This window comes from Equus caballus, chromosome 27 (assembly GCF_041296265.1).
Source record: "Equus caballus isolate H_3958 breed thoroughbred chromosome 27, TB-T2T, whole genome shotgun sequence".
NCBI classification, from domain to species: Eukaryota; Metazoa; Chordata; class Mammalia; order Perissodactyla; family Equidae; genus Equus; species Equus caballus.
Genome location: NC_091710.1, coordinates 42178718 through 42199454, shown reverse-complemented (window position 1 = coordinate 42199454; position 20737 = coordinate 42178718). Strand labels below are relative to the sequence as shown.

The following is a 20737-nucleotide window of genomic DNA, read 5'->3' as shown; positions in this document are numbered from 1 at the left end:
AAACATTAGTGAATGAAGATATATATACACCACCCAGCACGCTGTCTGTCAAATCATTTGATAAAATTACATCAACAGCAGCAGCAACAGCAACACCAGCTCCTAGGAGCCAGCAGTATGCTATCTGCCCTACCGACATTATCGTCCTATGTAGCCTGCACAGCAAGCCTATGAAGTATGTCCTGTTATCATTGGTTTACAAATGAGTAAATGGAAGCCCCACGCTTTGCAAGTACAGAGGTGGAGCCTGACCTCAGAGTTTGTCTGAACTCTTCTAAAGAGGACGCCCATCTTCTCCAAGACCTGTTTTTGCCGTGATTCTCCTGCCATGTGAGGGTCAGTGTGTCTTTATAACAATCCTCAGGTCAGATCAGAACTCTAAAATTCTAACATTTTAGGTGCAAGTATAGATGTAAAAGATACAAAAGGAGGAGTTGAGGGAGCTCCTTTCTTAGTGACATTAATGTCGTCGTTATGTGGCACTCATGAACCCAAGTTACAAAGGGCCCAATTACAAAGTTTTCTACTTCTGTTGATAGAAATCCAGAGAAGGGAAAATGAAGGTTATACAAATATTTGCTGTTGGTACAGCATGGCTGGGAGTTTGTATTATTCAATACTGCTTTTGAGCTGTGTCTGAATTTCTGTAGTATTTTAAATTATGTGATAATTTGAAGCCCATCAACAGAACTTACCTTGGCAGACTCTTCGGGCAGTTAGGACTAGCGGTTACAAGCTATTTGGTTCAATTCTACTTTGTCTCTGCTCCTTGCCAACTGTGTAAACTTGGTAAGTTATAGAGCCTAAGTTTCAGTTTACTCAGAGATAAAACGGGGATAATGGTACTTGACACATAGTGGTGTCTTAAGAATTGGAAACGTTTATGTGCTTAGAAGGCCCAGCACAGAGTAAGTGCTCATTTATTGGCAGTAACAGTATTTCTGATTTGCGTGGTTGAGTATAATGAACAAATATAATTTAGAAAATGTTTTATAATTTATCAAATTTTTTCAAATATATTACCATATGTCATCTCACAATATTGAAAATTAGATGTTTATAATCCCCATTTAATTTGTGTGTGTGTGAGGAAGATTGGCCCTGAGCTAACATCTATTGCCAATCTTCCTCTTTTTGTTTGAGGAAGATTGTCACTGAACTAACATCTGTGCCAATCCGCCTCTATTTTATGTGGGATGCTGCCACAGTGTGGCTTGATGAGCAGTGTGTAGGTCTGCACCCAGGATCTGAACCTGTGAACCCTGGGCCGCTGAAGCAGAGTGTGCAAACTTAACCACTTTGCCATCGGGCTGGCCCACTATAATCCTCATTTAAAGAAAAGAAAACTGGGTATAGAGGAGATAGGGAAGGGAAGAATTTCCCACTCTGTAAAGGAATACAGAATTATTTCACTTAATTTTTATAAATTCTTGAATATGATCATATAAAATAATGCAGGAACAAAATAAAACAACTTTAAAGAGTATGGTGCTTAAAATAAAAATGAGTGATAACATCATCCTCATTACTATTTTACTGAATAGTATTACTATTGAAAAGTAACCCCTGGTATAGAATATTCTGGTTGCATGATATAATGAGATTCTTACCTACTGGGTCTTTCCAAGCTTCTGTCTATAGAGGATTGATACAAGGAGGCCTGTGAAAATAGAAAAATCGTTCCATGAAAACTTTTACTATGGCAAAAGTTCACATGTCCATGGACATTAAGTTAGGTATCCTAAAAAGAATATTATCAAAATTGAGATTAAAAATACCATCTGTTATGATCATAAAATGTCTTCCCCAAAAGAAATCATGTAATCTGATTTCTACTTTCTTCCTTTCTCCTTTCCCTTCTGATATACTGCACTGTATTTCTCCGTGTAACTCAAATTATTCATAACCCAAACGTTGCCTGGGGGAAGAAACAAAAATTAATAACCACTCCTTCATGGAGCAAAATAGACTGTAAGTAGAAATTTCCTACATCAAGGAGTGGTTTGATGTTTTAAAAAAAATATTTGTAGTCATCATTCAATCCCTGTAAGACATAAACCTTCTTTATGCATTTTTTGTCCGGTTGCCAGGTATTATCTTTAAAACAGAAAATTCAGGCAGAACTTGAGACATCTTTCATCTGTCAATATAGACATGACATTTTAATAAAAACCACAGAATTTGGTTTGAAATTAAACTAAAATACCTGGCACTTAACTCAGGTACAGATCTATATCTTTCAAAATAGTTAAGTTCAGGGTTAGTTTCAAGTAAATGATTTAATGAACCAAAATTTTTTTTTTTTAAAGTGGGGTTTTAATATTTTTGTCAGAAAACCAACTCTCAGTTTTCTATGGTTGTAGAAACAAAGGAAAATAGATAATATAAATTGATAAGTAATGCCAAATGCTTATTGTACACACCACTTTCATACTCCTCCATTCTGAATCGTACAATAAAACAGATATTAAGCAAAAGTGTTAGATGTGAATTTTTCACTTCCCATGGCCATCTACTGGAATAATTGTTGAAATATCTAAAAGGCAAGAGAGGACCGGTATTGAGCTCTTGTCTATTTAAGATGAAAGAAGTTATGGCATGATGTCTAGAATGTCTGGGGAAACGTACACAAGTGCATATATGGATAAGACTATGTGTACAGACTACTGTATATACTGTACGGTTTGGTCATATTGATGACGAATTCTTCCTCACAAACTTTGGTCTGATGAAGAACTGAAATTCTAGTTTGAAAATATTCTTTCATGTAAAAGCTTAAAAATGCCAACCAGAAAGGCAGAATTTGACAAATTTTATCTTAAGTTCCTATCACACAGAAATATCTTACCAGATTATTAAAAATCTGCTTAGTGGAAATTAAACCACACTTTTAAAACTATTTCTATAACTTTACTTTCTCTTTGTAAATTAGCACCAATTAACCAATTAAAATATTAGTTCATCATCTTGAGATTCTTTATATAGATCAGTCTGACAAGCCCCTTTATGCATGCCACTAAAATTGCTTCTATTAACTAATATTTTCATTTAATTCCATTTTACTGAATGAGAATGGGATCTTGCCTAGAAACACACAAAAGTATCTCCCTGCAAGAGAATATTTCCCCCATTTTAAACACAAAAAGCAGATTCTCATATTTTTAGTCCCTAGAAAATATTTACATTGCTAAGTTCTCAACAAATATAAAATGAGAAAAAAAAAAACAACACCTGGTCTGCTAATCTGATATGTTTACATGATTATTTTAACTTGCTGAACTCTGGCTCAGACACTGGAAAGGTGGAAAGATAAATACTAAATAAGAAGGAAGGCAAACAAGTAAATAAATAAAATCAGATAATTATATTCTGATTTAGAAATACTAATTTCACGTGTTTGAAGAGGAGCAACACCAAAGAGCCTCAGCACTTTGCCATCTGTGTGTGCGGATCACAGCTTTCATGGGACGCCCAACCACAAACCACAGTTGATCATCAAAAAGCATCAGTTCCAGAACATTCTTAGAACACCACTAGAGTGGTCAGAAATTTTGAATCATCAGCTTGGGATGAGCCTAAACGATGCTGTAATATGAAATAAAACATGGTGCAAGAAGAGAAGCCTCTACACTGATAAATTACTTGTACTTTAGACTTAGGCTAAGAAACTACAATTATTCCCCCTTGCGCTGGTTTCCACAATCCAAAATAAACTGAAACCAGTTTTGCGATGTTGTGTATACTCAAAGGAAAAGGTTCAGTATTAAATTATAACAGTAAAAAATCTAGATGGATGACTGAGAGAAAAACTTGTCTGATAGTTATATGAATGGTACTCATCCTGAGATGGAAATCATCTCCAGAAAAGAGGTAACCTATTTTACTTATTATGATCTACTGAGTATTTACATGTTACCATTATTTTAACACATCTAAACAAAGGTCATCTTAATAAAGTATGACTCTTTCTGCTAAGTGATCATGTGATCAAACTTTGCTTAAAGAGCCTTAATTGTTCTTCATTAATGCCAGTTTCCAGTTTTATTTATGGATTAAAAGTTGTTATTCATGGCATATACTAGGCACTCGATAAATGGTAGCTATGGTAATGTCTAATCAATTACAAACTTTACCAGGAATGTTTTCCAAAAGGTTATTAAAGACAGAATCCAGTACCTTATCAGTGTTTTGTTTACACTCTGAAAAAACTATGATATGAAATTAATAAAGTAGTTAATATGCCATCAGAATCACACAACACTCTTTCAACCCCAAAGAGATAATAGCAAGTCAGTTTAAGCATCCGCAAAGTGCTTTTTTACATGATTTTTTTCCCCACTACCATAACATTATAGAATATATAGAATTGTTTCTACTATTTTTAGCCCAAGAATTATTGTGTAACGTTAATTATAGGAACTTATTTCACAGAAATTGCTAGTTAATAAGGAATAGTATTAAGTAAATAATTTGTTTCTAAAAGATTTAGGCTCTAACTACTTCTCTGGAAAGTGCTAAGAAGTATGGTAAAAGGGAAATAGCTCTGAAGCCAAGGTTAAGAGGTCTGTGCTTTATTTTTAATTTGCCACCATCTCACCCTGCGATTTTGGACATATTTCTTAAAATTGTTGGGCTCTACTTTTCTTGACTTAAAAATGAATGAGTTGGACATGGTGCTCTCTAAGTCCCATTTCAGTTCTCAATGGACCAGCTGCCTTAAAAACATCCTTGGAATATCTGACCAAAATATATGAGAGAAATATCTGACTGAATTGAATTCCAAAGTAAATTCTTGGGTTGTTCATCTGTTGAAATAATACCCTTTCTTTAGACATGAAGGTAACATAACATACAGAATAGATCTGCTGGTTATATTTGATTTTCTTCAGATTATCTGCCTGTCTACAAAACACAAGCCTTTAGAAAGACCACATTCAGTAACCCAGAATGTTCCTGATTACTCTATTTTACTTTTTATTTAATACATAAATATTTTGATCACTTCTCTGTTTTATTATACACTCTGATGCACAGGAGAAATAATTTGGAATTGCAAACTCAAACTCTAGAAAGTTGGGTGTTTCCTCTTGAGCCTGTGCCTGCAATTCCAGTTGGCACCACCATGTGGCAGTGGTACCTCTTGCAGCACAGGTACCCTACTAGTTTTATTTTCTAGTTGCATATATTAGCAGAGTTAAGACTTTTCAATGAAAATAAGATACTTATTAAGCGTTTTTGTATTTACTTAGGACCACAGAGAAACTACTGTGTGAAAACTACTGCAAAAACCAGTTTATTCACATTCCTCCCACCCTAGCTGCTTCTAACAATTTCCACAGGGAAGCGTTAGATGGCTGATGTTTAGCAAAACTGTCACTTTTGCTAGTGTCCACCAATGAGTCCTAAATCTGCTTTCCAAAATAATTTTACTTGTCTTTGCAGAGAGCAGGATAAAAAGCTTTTGATTCTGGATTATTTCTGCCTTTTTTGTTTCTTTCTTAATTAAAAATTTTTTTTTGTTTTTTTGAGGGAGATTAAGCCCTGAGCTAACATCTGCCACCAATCTTCCTCTTTTTGCTGAGGAAGATTGGTCCTGAGCTAACATCCATGCCCATCTTTCTCTACTTTATATGTGGAACACCTGCCACAGCATGGCTTGACAAGTGGTGGGTAGGTCCATGCCTGGGATCTGAACTGGTGAACCCTGGCCTGCCAAAGTGAAATGTACGAACTTAACCACTGCGCCATCAGGCCTGCCCCTACTTTTGATTTTTGATGGTCCCTGGATGCCAGGACTGCACTGAAGAATTCCACTGAAAGTTAGGGTTGGAATGATTCTTCACCTACATTTCAGAAAGAGCCGATAACTTTGGTATAATCAATGCCCAAGCAATGATACCGGATGCAACACAATGATGCCAAGTCAGAGTTTCAGAAATAGCTTAGACACTCTAGTGAATTCCAAAGCACGGATGTTCAGAATCACAGTAACAGCTCCTAAGAGAGAAATCTGAAATAGAGAATAATTTGTTTTTACCTCATTGGAAACACCAGAAGAGTGATCTTGAACATAGTCCAGAGCCTTTTTAGGAGGCTGGGTGTAGACGCACCACATAAGCAGAGGTGTAGAGATGGAATGAGGAGAATCAATGGCAGCAAGGAATGAACATGTGGAAAAGGTGACAACAGTTAGAAATTGAGTGCCGACAGCATCGGGTACACATAAAGAGTGACATGAATGGAAACATGGGGGTGGCCTAGGAAGGGTGCAACGTTCGTAAATATTCTCAAGCACTGGGCAAAATTACTAGTGACTTGATTAGTATATTTGTAAACTCATTTCATCACATCAAAATTAGCACTCCTAGTCTCCAGCCACAGAGGAATGCAAGGTATATTAAAGAAACATTAAAAGGAGCAGGTGGATAGCATGCTGGTGAGTTTCCACGTGTGGCTGAAAATGATTATAGAAAATGCTGATAATTTTGGCTTAGAACAGAAATTGCTAAGTTCCCTCTGAACTGTCTAATCAACAATAACAAGACATATAAAATAAAGCTAGAGAATTTTTTTTTCTCTCAAACAAAATGGATTCACGTCAATACTTGGATACAAATTAGGAAAAAAAATGAAAGAAAACATTCCCCCTATTAGGTGTAGAAATTCTAGGAAAAATTCTTTGGTTTATATTCATTTACAGTCACTTTTGATCCAGTTCAATGAGATACAATGAATCGAGCCAAGTCTCCTTTGCGTTTTGGTGGAGAAGAGAGACTACATAACCACCCAGTCTACAGTATACGATCACTATGTGAGTATATAAATCAGTATATGATATGATAGAAAAACCACTGCACTCTCCGATCTTTAGTAAAATTCTGTGCGGTGTAAATGGTATGTTCTTTAAGAGTTTAAAATTCAGAAACACCAGTAAGAGTATAAAAAACATGTTGATTGACAGACATCACATGCACTTCTGCTGGGAGGCAGGGTTCCCCAATAAAACTTGAGTTAATAAAGGAAGTTGTCATTTGAGGCTTGGGGTAACTGTGTATCCCAAACAGACTACGCAGTTCTTCTAAGGTCCACCTTTGGTAGGGGTTTGGGGACTAGAGGTGGTGGGGGCTTCTACTAGCAAGACTAGAACTCAAGGTCCAGAGGGTTCCCTTATTTTTCCCTTTCCTTGTATCCTTAAGAGCAAATGAGATAATGTATAGTGGGAATATCCTGGAAGTAAATTATAGTGGCAATTGCTCAGAGTTTGTTTGTATGTTTGTTTCATAGGCCTGGGTTTAACTTCTGAGTCTGCCACTTACTATCCTGGGCAAATTACTTAACCCCTCCTGTCTCTAGTTTCTTCTTATTGGAGAGGCATTGTGAGAACTCACTGAGGCAATGAGTACCGAACCCAGCACTGTCCAGGTGGTTGGTGATTCCTCAGCAAATGGGAGTGATAATAATAGTAATGGTTACTATAAATGTCATGGTGCTCTTCTGATTGAACTAGACCAAAATGGGCTGTCAACAAATATAAATCTTCTATAAATCGGTAATAATTGTCTGAATATTCTAGGATAGAAACTATCTCCACATTTTGAGTTTGCTTAGATACAAAGTGATCCTAAGGCATGATTTGGTGGTAAAGAAAAACTATATAGGACATGTCTCAGCATTTGGTACAGAAGTGAATGTGGGCTAAACGTACCAAATTTGTGCACATAGTACACATTCAACTTTTGTTCTCTAAATGACACCTGTCTCTTCTGATAATAGGTTTTATAAATCAAACAACATTCTCCTAGTTTTCTTATATTAATAGTCTAGCCTCACTTACCGGGCGTCCAAACTCCAGTTCTGAAAAGAATTTATACCAGGGCTCATTTTCTAAATCTATGTCATCTGGATTTATGCGATCAGTCTGGAGCAGATGTGAAGGAAAAGGGAAGGAAAAGGCACACTGAGCTAAGTGAGGGAGACGCTGTGTGGCATGAAAAACACGCACGCGCGTTCACACGCAGACATGCATCCACTCTCACCCAACAAACCTCAGCTGGAGAGAACAGAGGAAGCACAGTAAAATGAGTAAAATTAGGATATGAAGATGAGCTTCAACGGCATCACTCAGACCTCTATTTATTTCCTCTGTCCGTCATCTCTAGTTTGCTCCTTAGCTTGATGCATAAACTATGAAAAACTCTCTGTGACAGCAAGACTGAGCATCGAGAGCGCACTGGAGTATTAAAATAGGCTCAATTTGGGCCCAAGGTGGCTCTTCTGGGTGAGTCACTCCATCGCCCCTGCCCTCATTGGTCCCAGCACAGAAGTCTGCTGTCTGCAGTCTGCAGACAATTCACTCAGGTGCAGGCATATGGAGAGCTGGGGGGAGGGTGAGGTGGGAAGAGATATGAAGTGGGGGGAGGAGTGAGAGGTGCTGGGAGGCTGTTAGGGGTTGATTGGCATGAAGAACCTGGGGTCTCAGTGAGAAAGGGGCAGCAAGTGGGGGTGGGGGTGAGTAACCAGCCTCTGATTGCCTCTGGAGAACAAGGGCTACCCCACAACTTCCCAACAGGCTTTCAGTAAGTCAAAGAAGGAAGGAGCTCACCCAGATGGGAGAGAGAGCCGGGGTGCTCGGGCTTGGTGTGGGGATGCCAGTCCTGGGCGGAGGGGAGGGGCTACCAGTTATTCCTCCAGGTGGTGGAATAGAAATAGGCTTCCGGCCAGGTGCCCTTGGAACAGGTGTCGGAGTTGTTGGGAGAGGGGGCTGTAAGAAAGAGGGGCAAAGGAAAAACTGATTCATTAGATAGAGGGTTCTTAATGGAATCGGGAGGGCACGAGCCTCCAGTGCTTTGTGCTCTGCCTTAGGCAAGGCAGGGGGAAACATTCCAGGGAAGTAAATATCCCAGGGGTGGGGGCAGATAACTTAGGTATGGTCTGGACCACTGAGAAGATGCGAAGACAAGGAGCCTCTCGGAAAGTATATTTTATGAGACACCCCAAATATCACCTCCTACCTGTTTACCTTGAGCTAGAGAAATGGATTTGGGTGGGGTTTTTCCTGCAGTTCTGAGGTTGGCCAAGGGCTGGGGAGAGGGCGAGAGAGAAGATCCCACCCTGGTTTGGTTGACACTGTAATTTAGAGAAAAAGCCAATTTTCATAATTGACATGCTCCCCTCCAGTGGTTTCTGAATATTTGTATTAAGATAGAAAAACTAAGAGTGTTAACATAAACAGTTTGAGAAAAGACATACAATTGCTTTAGTAACAGAAAAAGCAGACATGGAGCATTTCCTTTACCCAGTAATATCCTTAATACTTTCAAATAATACATATTGACCAGATTGATTTGGGCTGTTGATTTTATATTAAAAATGGATGCTAAAACTACTACATATGGGTTATTACTTCTTTCATAATTCGTTATGTGACACTAATTAAAGATGGTGCAATTGGACAGTAGTATTTTAAGTTAGAAAAAAAAGTCTTCCATTCCCTAAAAACCATTCACCCTGGCCAGGAGAGGATATATTCTTTGTAATATTTGGTGCTTTGAGATATTCAATATTCAAACAAAAGCCATGATGTTGACATTAGCTTGTCCAAGTGTTTCATTGACTTTCTGCATTCCCAATAGTTTTGTTAATAAAACACAGTCTGTATTTAATAATTAGTTATATCCAAAGTATTTTTTGAGATGTGCTTTTTATTTCAATATTTTATAATGTGAGATTATAGTGGTAGCTGTGGACAGAGATAGAAAAGTTTAAGACATCATAACAAGATAATAAAAGGGCTAAATTATCCAAAATATGTGGTGATCATAATGACAATGACCATGTGGTAACCCTGGGAAATGTATATGATGGGATGCTGAGCAATAAAAGCAGAATATAACCGTGTGCTTGCACAAGAGTTACAATGGTATCACAAAACCTGTGTCTGGACAAGCACAGGAAGAAAATACACACCCACACAAAAGACCACAATGGTACTCTCGTACTGAGATTGTTTGTTTTTTTCTTTCTTTGAAAATATTATTTTGCTGTGCTATTATAATGTGATGGAGGACATCCTGTCATTGCCATGAGAAATGCTGCAGCAATCTTGAGATATTTCCTCCTATTTATGCCAATACTATATTGGTTTAAATTTCAGAAGTAACCGTGAAATCGGTAGAAAGAAAATATTCTGGTAACTAATTTACCATTTTCTGTTTAATTTGAAAACTCGATTCAATTTACATCTGATCCAATAGTGAAAAAGTACTCATTGAGACTATGGTATTACTAAAACATTCGTTTTCTCCAATTATCATTCAGATAATAGCTGCAGCATATAACTATTTCATGGAACAGTTCCAAAGGAGCTGATTTTTAGGGTAATTGACACGAGAGAGATTCTGTGTAAATTTCTGCATAGATTTCTGTGTAAATTTCGTTCTGTCTATAGGGGCCTAGTACTTCTTCCACAGGAAAACTAATCTTTGGCTCTTTAAAATGTTATTTCTAATGTTACTTACTTAATAATATTATTACTTCTTGATTTTATAATCTCTGCTTTCAAATGTAGTACTTTGTTTCGCTAAGGGGAAATAGAAACTTCTCTTAGAGGAAACAGATTTGTTTAAAAGAATTTGAACACTAGAGGGCAGCAAATTTACTAAACAAATAAGTATATTTACCAGTGGTTGCAACTTCACTTTGAATTCCACCTTAAGAAAATATACAAATAAATATATATATATTTATAAATATATAATCCTGATTTATAGAAATCGATTTCAATGAAAAAGTATGAATAAGGGAGCAGAATATCTATCACCCTGAGCCATCCTGAGCGTGGCAATTTTCCATGAATTATGATTTTGCAGATTAAAAATTCAATTTATAGTCTCAGTGGGCAACTCTCTAGAATCCACGCCAACAGAAATTAGCTGAGAAAATGCCCCAAACAATGACAATTGGTAATTATCTATAACTTTGGAACTTAATGAAAGGCACAGGCTGGAGCAGACCCTTTATGGTAAAGAAACGGTAAGCGGCAGAACTAGAATTTTCTCTTTGCTGGGGTTCCTATTGAGTCCCTTTAGTCATGCAACAATGATATGTCTGATGCAGCAATCTAGATCCTCTGCTAAGATATACAGAGGCCTCACACAGTCAGTGGTACACATACAGATGGTCAGCCAACAGACATATATATATATATATACACTCATAATCTCACTAAACCAACACTATCCAATGTGTAACCTGACAGTTCCTCTGAGGTGTTTGACATGAATACTGACACTCACAAACTCATCAGGAAGCATGACCATGCTTTGCTCTATTTGCTTCTAAAAGGCAACAAAAGAGCAGAAAGACTGCTGTGGATCTTTCTCATCTCTTTTGGTCTCTTCTCATTTTGAAAAATTTAGAAAACGTGTTCTTAAAACTAACATGTCATCAGTGCAAGAGGAGCCGCTTAAGAAAATCTAAAACTATAAATCACACACGATTCTTATTTAAAGGCAACCAGGGGTGAACAATTTTTAAAGTTCTTATTTTCTACAGTTTAAAAGTATTTAGTTGCTTTCCAGGTTATAACAATTCTACTGTTCTCAGTATTCATTGCAGGCATGTAATTTCTGTATGTTCTTCCAAACACAAAGAAGTGTCAACATAATTTAGTTCTTTAAAATTTATGCTCATTTGATTTTTTAAGCTTGAATGGCATTGGCTACCATGTTTTATATTTATTGTGGTTCCACAACAAATGCTATACACATTGTCAGTTGGAGCAGTTCTGTATGGGCTAACCACCTAAACCATCAGATGAAACTCCTAACATTTTTATTTTTTGCTTATTTATTTATTTTTTTGGTGAGGAAGATTCACTCTGAGCTAATATCTGTTGCCAATCCTCCTCTTCTTTTTGCTTGAAGATTAGCCCTGAGCTAACATCGGTGCTAATCCTCCTCTATTTTGGTATGTGGGATGCCTCCACAGCATGGCTGATGAGTGGAGTAGGTCTGTGCCTGGGATCCAAACCTACAAACCCGGGCTGCTGAAGCAGAGTGCGCAGAACTTTAACCACTCCGCCATAGGGCTGGCTCCCCAAAACTTTTATAGCTTAAGCTTTGAGTGATAATCTTCATTGATAAAGGAGCTTAAGTTTGCTGAGGATTTAAATTGCATTTCAACTCTGCATGGTGTTTTCAATGATTATTTCTTTCTGCTTTTATCATTATGTGCTCATTTAGTTATTGTAGAGAAAGGCAAATCCTATTATTTTCCATTTTATCAAGCATAGAGAGATCCTAAATGAATGCTTTATTTAAATTTATTTTAATTTGGCTCATCTGTAAACATATCCAATCCAGATGGGATGTCAAGTTTTTACTAATATAATCCCAGCAGAGAGTTTGTATGATTGTCTCATGGAATAAACTGTGGTTCAAGTCAGTTAAAGATAAATTCCTGATGATTGCAAAGTACTTTTATAGATCAAACGTTAGGGACATTTAATCAACATTTCCAAATTTATAGTCAAACAAATATCTATGCACTTCAAAAAACTGCATTCACTTTTACTTTCCTGTTAAAGAACATAAATGCAGATTCCATTGATTCCTAAGGGAGAAGGAGACCCTTTTGGCCCAGACACTGGGGGAGGACTTGTTTTCAAACAGTACTGCCTCCTCTATCCGCCTTGTCTCCCATGGAACCTTGGAGCTGGTGAACCACGGTTACTAACAGCAGTGTGTCAAATCCCTCGTGTGTGCTTTGATGGAGAACCACTGTGCCTTTTGTCACTGGAAATGTGTAGTCTTCATGGACAAGGAACAGAACGGGGATTCAGTTTCACCAAATTTACCCACTACCTGCAAGGGTAAAACCTATATTCATTCAGGCATTTATTATTTCAATGAGCATTCACTGAACACCTACCATGTGCCAGGCATTGTGCTAGGTGCTGGGGATGCAACTGGTGCACCAGACATGGTCCCTGCCTTCAAGGAGCTTAAAGTCTAGTGAGGGACACAGACAAGCACACAGGCCATTACAATTCAGTGTGGTGAGGGCGAGATGTGGCATACTACGGGTTCACCACACGGGGAGCTTTGCACCCCGTGTCCAGGAGTCAGGCACGGTGCCTGGGGGAAGTGAGACGAGGATGAGGATGATGTGGGGTTTTCCATGTGACCAGAGAGGTGGTGGAGAGCTTTTCTGGCAGAGGGAACAGGCTGTGTCAAAAGGTCCAGTAAGAAAGGAATTGAAAGCTCTCGGTATAGCTGGAACACAGTGAGTGAGGCAGGAAGGACGGGAAGAGACAGGAGGCTGGAGAACTCAGTGGGGGCTGAACCACAAGGGTTTTTGTAAATTATATTAAGGAATTTGGATTCTGCTCTAAGGGATACTTGAGATCCAGGAGAAAATTTTGAGCAGGAGGTTTTATAAAGATTTTATAAAGATTGCCCTGGCTGTGGTGTGGAGACCAGATCGGAGAATTAGGGAAAATAATCAGGTGGCTGTCATTGTAATCCAGGCAATGGGCAATTGTGGGCCAGAAAAGAGGAGTGGCAGGGGCATTTCTCTTAGAGGGCGGGAGTTTGAGATTGTTGGGGGAGAGGAAAATCAAGACGACACTTGGGAAAACTGGGCGGATGATGGAGTCAACTGGGAATTCAAAAGAGCAACAGAGAATTACCCAGCTGTTGTGCGTAATTTACAAAAATTAAATATGAAAAGAGCAACGAAATGCTCACAAACCATCTTGGGGTAAAAAGACAGGGGAGAGCATTCATAAAACGTTGTAATCCTTGTGTGTTGTCCATTTGTTATGACATCACCCTCATTTAGCAAACCTGCTCTTCATCCTCTACATCTTGTGTGTTCAAGACACTCCAGAATCTATTGTAAAGTATGTCAACATATGGCCAGTCTCTGCAAGACCACCCCACACTTGGCCCTTGTTTTTTCTGATTTAGAGAGGCTTTCAGAATGAATTCAGGGTTGATGGAGAAAAAAAAAAGATAATAGCCTAGTCCTAAAGTATAAAGGTCAAATCCTTTTGCATAAGGTTGGCCCTCAGCAGAATTGTTTAGGAAGGACAAAAGTTTTGGACCTTTCTATTTCTCCCTAAGATATCCATTCTCATTTCTTTCCAAGTTTCTAGGTTCCGTCTACTTCGCTTTTCCTGCGGCTGCAGACACCCATCCATACCCCAATCTCCAGCAATACCCACGCTCCAGATCTTCCAGTTCTTAGAATTAGTTAAGTATACTGGTCTTGTGTCTTAACTATTCAGGGCTCAGGTTTTTGGCAAGTAAATCAAGTATATTAATTTATTATGAATTAGCAAATTAATTTATATTGCAACATAAATCCACTAATTAAGGTGATAATGACTACTACCTAAAAGTCTTTCCTACTTGGCTAGTCCCAGTGGTGTGGCAGTTAGTGGTGATTAAATGCACCAGGCTGAGTCTGCCTGGGCTCCAGCACCCATCAGCTATGTGAACCTGGGCAAGGTTACCTAATATGTGCCTCAGTTTCTCTAGCTGTAAAATGGGAATGCCATTTATCCACTTCACAGGGTTGCTGGGATCCTTACATAAGATAGGCATAAATTACTAATTACAGGGCCTGGCACATAGTAAGTGCTTGATAAAGATCTACAACTGTCATTAATGTTATCATTACTATTTTTAGACTAGGAGGCTTCAAAGCTTTAACCCAGACATGAGTAAAGTGGGAATTTCAGCCACAAGGACAGGGCCCAGGAATGAGCTCTTGAGGGGGCAAAGGGAGTATTCTTCAGGTGTGCCTCCATCCTAACCACCTAGGAGGTTGTCCACTGCACACAAATGCAGGCCTATCTCTGCATATCCATCAAATGACAGACTTGAAATTCCTCGAGGTAGAGATGCTGTCTGCTTCACCACTGCATCCCTAGCACCTAACACAATTCTGGCACATAGTTGGTGCTCAATAAATTTTGTTGCATGAGTAAATAATAAAAACATCCTGATGGCAAAGCTTCGAAAATCAATCCTGTTTCCTGACACCTCAGCTAAAAGCCTTCCAGGACAAATACGACGTTTGTCATCCTCAGAGCCTCCTAAATTGTTAGAATGCTCATTAAAATTTTGTCATTTACATTTAAATCTGAGACTCATTATTTTGCAAAATTATTTGGCTATTTTCGGTTGCATGCAATGGCGACATCATGGTTCGTTCAACTCTCACCCAAGACATTTTAAAGTATCGTGATATTCAATCATATAACCTAGTAAATGAGTGATAAGGTTGCATTGGAGCCTGCAAATCAGTGATATTCCTTCTTTTTTTCCTTCATTTTTTCTGGTGAAGTCCTGTTACAGTAAAAGATGAGTTTTTTGAAGAAGGCTTAGATAAATATCATGTATGAATTATGTGATTATAAGTTTTTAAAACATTTCTCAAGAACATAACCATAAATATAGGGTTTCAACAGCTAAATGAAGGACACTCATGTTGGGTGTGGTGAGGCCAGGGCTTCCAACCAAATTTCAGGGCTGGCCTTGCATTATATGTAATAATGTGATTTCTTAGATACTCTTAAGGGAGCTAATAAAGAAAACTCTTTTTCCTGTTCGCTGACACGTAAAATCCTTTAAAGAGAAGGATGAGAGTGAATTGCAAATTACATCAATTGTTTCTCTAGAAGTAGGTTTTGCTAGTGACACAGACAAATGATAGAGTTTTAAAGGGATCCTGAGAATACTGATCTGGGAGGGAAAGCAAAGGATTCAGGAAGGACCGGGGAACCGGAGAACCAAAAACAGAGGGCCATGGAAGAACCTATTTGTCCAGCTGCACTTTGAGGAGGCAAGCGGCTATTTTCAAGTTTATATATCCTTTTGCTTGCATATAAATTATAAGGAATAATTGGAAAAAACACTGCAAAATTAAATATAATCTTGATCCATTAGACTGACAATCAATCTGGAAGCTTGAGGCTTGGTAACCTGAGAGAGATTTAATAAGAATCCATTAAAACAACTCGTTGTAAAAAAGGCATTTGGAAAATTTCCCCAAAAGAAATATTAAGCAACCAATATGGAAACCAAAGGATAAAACTGCCTGGGTCCATTTGTATCGGAGAGATTAATGAACGATTTTTCCCATGAGCAATGCAGACTAGCAATTCAATGTTGCATTTATGAGCGTTGTTCTTTTTTTTCTTAATGAAAGTCAGGGCCATGGTTGGGCACAGCTATAGTTACTTGCAAATGAGTCCTATATTTGGTTGGTAGAGACAATAGTAGACAGTCCATCTTCCATTCTGAGACAAGATGCACAGATCATGAGACAAAATAAACGTAATTTCTAAATAATGCCAAATAAATAAAATTACCTTTGTGATAAAAAAAATTGCTAAATGCTATGAAATTCAGATTTATTTGGGGACCCAGGGAGTCTGGAGAATGGGCGTTCTGTTTAGTGACACATGCTTACTGGTCTTTCGTGCTGCAGAATCGATGACTTCCCAGGTTCATATTCAAAAATACTCCTTGGCTCAGAACGAAATTTTCTTGTGTCCACTTTTCTGTCTGGAGGATCCCAGTCGTGCCTAGAAATAAACAAGAGATGACATATTAAAGTAATTCTCTATGCTTAAAGCAGTTATACAAAACCACTCGTTGTCTGTTTCAAAGTTGATTTCAGGATAGATTTTTTTAAAAAGTCTCTGAGGATCAAAAATTAATCTGCAACAAATTGTACACTTATGTTTTGTTCTGCATAAATGATTTAGAGAAAGTCATTGTTTTAATTTCAAATTATATTTTCCTCTATTTTTTTCTTACAATGACTATATTCCTGTTGGCTCAAAAACTCTCCTAAGGGGATTGTAGATGTGCTGCCAGTGATCTGCTGGTGAACACTTGGGTCACAAATGGCAGCTGTGTATGTTTGTGTTTAGAGTAAGTGGCAGTTATGCTCCATTAAGCCATGTGAGTTTATCCCACCACTCTGGGACCTGGCATCCTTGATCCAAAGTGACAAGGAGTAATGCACATGCCATGTTTGATCTTGTTTGTTTTGCAAGTGGCAACATAGCTTGTCTGTGAAAAGCTCAAAAGCACCACTGGGGGTGCCATCCACAGGAGCAAGCTGTGTGGATGGTAGATCCACCTTTGGTGTCATTCTTGAAAAACCAGAGCCAGCCATCTATCCCATTTTATAGGAGATCTTGGAATCAGCTCTTTTTCCTGAACTAATATCCTTCAAGAGGCAGTCAAAGGGGGACTTAGAAAGTACAGCTTTTGTATGTGGCTGGGGCTGAAGAAGGCTTTCTTTGGGTGGACCATTTTTGAGGAAAGAAGGAGCTTCTGACTACAGATGAGGGCAATTCTGACTCCACGGAATGGGATGAAATTCTGACTCCCTGGCATGTTGGAACTACAAGTGCTCCAAGACACAGGAGAATTAGCGGCAAATCCTGACTTTCTAGTAAATTGTGAGTAATACTCAGCAGGGGTATTCTGAGCACCACACGAGACAATGGATATGACAGCTATCTAGAAAATTTTAAGGGATTATCTTATTTCTTAACGAGAGATTTATTTTTGCTAAACACATAGGACAAATAATACATTTAAATCTGAGTTAATTTTGGTTCTCTTTTTATGGCAGAGATACCAGTTTGTGTCTAGACAATTATTTCTCAAATTCAAGACATAACACTTATAAACATATAATTCATCCTGAGGAGATTGGTATTAAAATGAGAATCTCTTCACACATGACACGTGTCTATCTTAGACCCTATATAGTCATCAATTACTCTTAAAGGTACAGTGGGGTGTTGAATATAATATTTCTGGGATGAATATGATAGATGGAGCTTCATAATCAGTATTAATACTGAATAATTCTTATATCCTTATTTATTAATTGCCAGCATAGCACGAGCTACAGCTTTAGTCAGAGCTCAGTTTGAACCTTGGCTTGGACGTAGTAGCTGGATGAGCTGAGAAAGTTACTTCTATTTTCTAAACCACAGTTTCTTTCTCTCTAAAATGGGTTTAAAATAGAACATATCTGGGGCTGGCCCAGTGGCATGGTGGTTAAGTTCATGTGCTCCGCTTTGGCGGCCTGGGGTTTGCGGGTTTGGGTCCTAGGCGCAGACATGGCACCGATCATCAAGCCATGCTGTGTTGGCATCCTACATACAAAATAGAGGAAGACTGGCACAGATGTTAGCTCAGGGACAATATTTCTCACCAGAAAAAAAAAAAATAGAACATACCTCATTGGGCTGTTCTCAGAATTAAATGATATAATACATGAAAAGTGCTTAGTCTCCTGCTTGGCTCATAGCGAGCCCTCAAATAGAGGTTACCTATAAGTAGGATTATTAGTCATAGTCCTAATAAAAAATGCCATATTAAAAGTGTGTTGTAAATTTTTATTTTTGTGTGCTTAGTTTCTGCAAAAATATTTCAGTGGGGGAATGAAAATTACTGTCATCTCGAAAAGCTGGTGGAAATGAGTCACAGACAGACACTTATTAACTAATGCCTTATTTATGATTTATGAATAATCTTCCCTGCTCTCAAAAAAGATACTTTTGTGTATCAGAGGGGAAATTTAAAATTATTAATAGACCTAACATTTCAAATCTGAGGAAACTGAAAATCAACTGCATAGTCTCTGACCTGCTATTCCAAAGAGAGCACATGTCAATTATTTCTACATATTTGTCTTCTTATATGCATTTATTGATCAAAAAGTAGAGATAGGGCCCGTGTTACTTCAAGTCTAACTTAGGTTACTATGATATTATGAACGAGGATTGTGAAAGCATTTGCTACAATCTCAATAAAAGAGCTCAAATGGTACATGTATTCACTAATACGATTATCCATCTAAGACTAGTGGCCTATTTAATCACGGTAAGGTAAGCACCGATTCTTCTACTGAATGTCACGTGGCCTTATTTTTATCCTAAGCTAAATATAGGCCACTTTTGGGGAAAATGCCTTACTTTTCTGTTGAAGATCGATCCCTTGATCGAAATGGTGGGACTGGAGGAGGAACGTGTGGGGGAGGGACAGGAGAGGAGGCATCCTTAAAGACATCGGTGCCATTGTCAGAGTGGCTTTTGGAGAGGGGTCTGTAGGTCTGGGTCTTTGCAGCAGGATGTGACTGAGCGCTGTAGGGTGAGTTGTACAGGCCTGTCATGAAACACAACACCACAAAACAAAACAGAAGCAAATAACATTTTAAAAGTGCATTAAATTATACGTACCCCACAAAATATCCAATGATTTAACCAAAACTGTTATCAATAAGAATATTCATAATGCATGCATTGGATGGTATATTTCTTATTGATTTATTAATATTATTAATTTATTAAGCATTATTAATATATTAATTCATTATTAATGTATTCTATATGCAAGCACTGATTACAGTAAATCTTTGTCAATTATTTTGGAATTAGTAATAATTGAGACTGGTACTAGGAAGAAACTTACAGGTACTCAGCAAATTTTCTCCTGTATAATATAAACTAATAACATAGTTAAATTTTCAGAGGAAGATTAAAAATATTTAACAGAACCGTTTCCAAATATCTTCTATTACTTTAAAAGCTCTGATTTACGTATGATAATTGACATGTTAATTGCAGTCAAACAAAATATTGAGCAAATTTTGTATATCCTGTGCGATATGCTTATAGTGCATCTTTGGAAATGAGACAATTAGAATTATGACTGAAAATAATTGGTAATATATGATAAAGGCCAAGTGAAGAAAATATATATTAGGAATTAAAGGATTTTAGAAGATGGGGGATTGGTCAGAGAAGATATTATGGAACTGATGGCACTAGAGTTAGCCCTGAAGGATTAGTTTGGGTGAGGAGAGGGAAGACGGCAGCAGAGATGGCACAGAAAAAGGAGTCAAAAAGTGCAAGACATGGAAGAGCAGGATGTAGCGTTAGTAGAAAGAGAACACTAGTTACATTCACCTTGTCTACAGATTAAACAGTAAAACTCTCTTAAGGGCTCTGCAAGATTATATGTAACTACTGTTCAATTTACTAATTACTAATGGATACAAAACTTCAATATTAAAAATCATTATAAAAATTCTGAATTTCCCGCATCCTTAATCTTTTGAGCTAAGTCTGTTTTCCCTCCTGCTTCTCCTGGAGGTCCATGTAAATTGCCATGACAAATGAAGAGACAATGTCTGCACTCATCGCTTTGCCTCAATTCTACAGCCAGACTTCAACCTCAGAGCTTGTTGCAAACAAACCCCGCGTCACCAAACTGAGACTTAACTTAATTACAGTTTCGGCTCTTCCAGAAATGGAATCTTAAACCAGTCAATCAGGAGTCACCTGATCAGCACTGGTTATGTCATCTGCTTGACGACCCTGCCAGCCCCTAAGGAAAGTAATGTTGCAATAACCTGCCTGCTTTTTTGCCTAGTATAACTTCCTTGTTCCTGCTTCTTTCTGCCTATGAAAGTCTTTCATTTTGTACAGCTCCTTGGAGCTCCTTTCTGTCTGCTAGGCGGGATGCTGCCCGATCTATGAGTGGTTGAATAAAGCCAATAAGATCTTTAAAATGTACTCAGTTGATTTTTAATAAGCTAAACGCAGGAGGTGAGTTTGGAGTACCTGTGACCAAGAATAAAAGTTGAGGGGAACATCTTAGAGGGCCTCCCGCTACCATCTGGAAGAGCGAGGACG

General features: G+C 38.0%; 1 protein-coding gene across 50 annotated transcripts in view; it reads right to left on the bottom strand.

Annotated features, from left to right (window-relative positions):
* The window catches only part of SORBS2 (sorbin and SH3 domain containing 2), a 332703-nt gene that overhangs the window by 42062 nt on the left and 269904 nt on the right, over positions 1-20737 (bottom strand). For 18 of the 50 annotated variants that reach the window (XM_070253135.1, XM_023630837.2, XM_070253118.1 and 15 more), the window contains 5 exons: positions 19016-19205; positions 16483-16597; positions 7835-7918; positions 6038-6094; positions 1611-1660 (listed from right to left, as the gene is read on the bottom strand). In XM_070253135.1, the coding sequence (XP_070109236.1) occupies positions 1611-1660; positions 6038-6094; positions 7835-7918; positions 16483-16597; positions 19016-19205 (496 nt within the window). Of the gene's footprint in view, positions 1-1610; positions 1661-6037; positions 6095-7834; positions 7919-8602; positions 8762-16482; positions 16598-19015; positions 19206-20737 lie in introns of all 50 variants that reach the window. The other 32 variants (XM_070253122.1, XM_070253155.1, XM_070253126.1 and 29 more) reach the window with 3 other exon arrangements.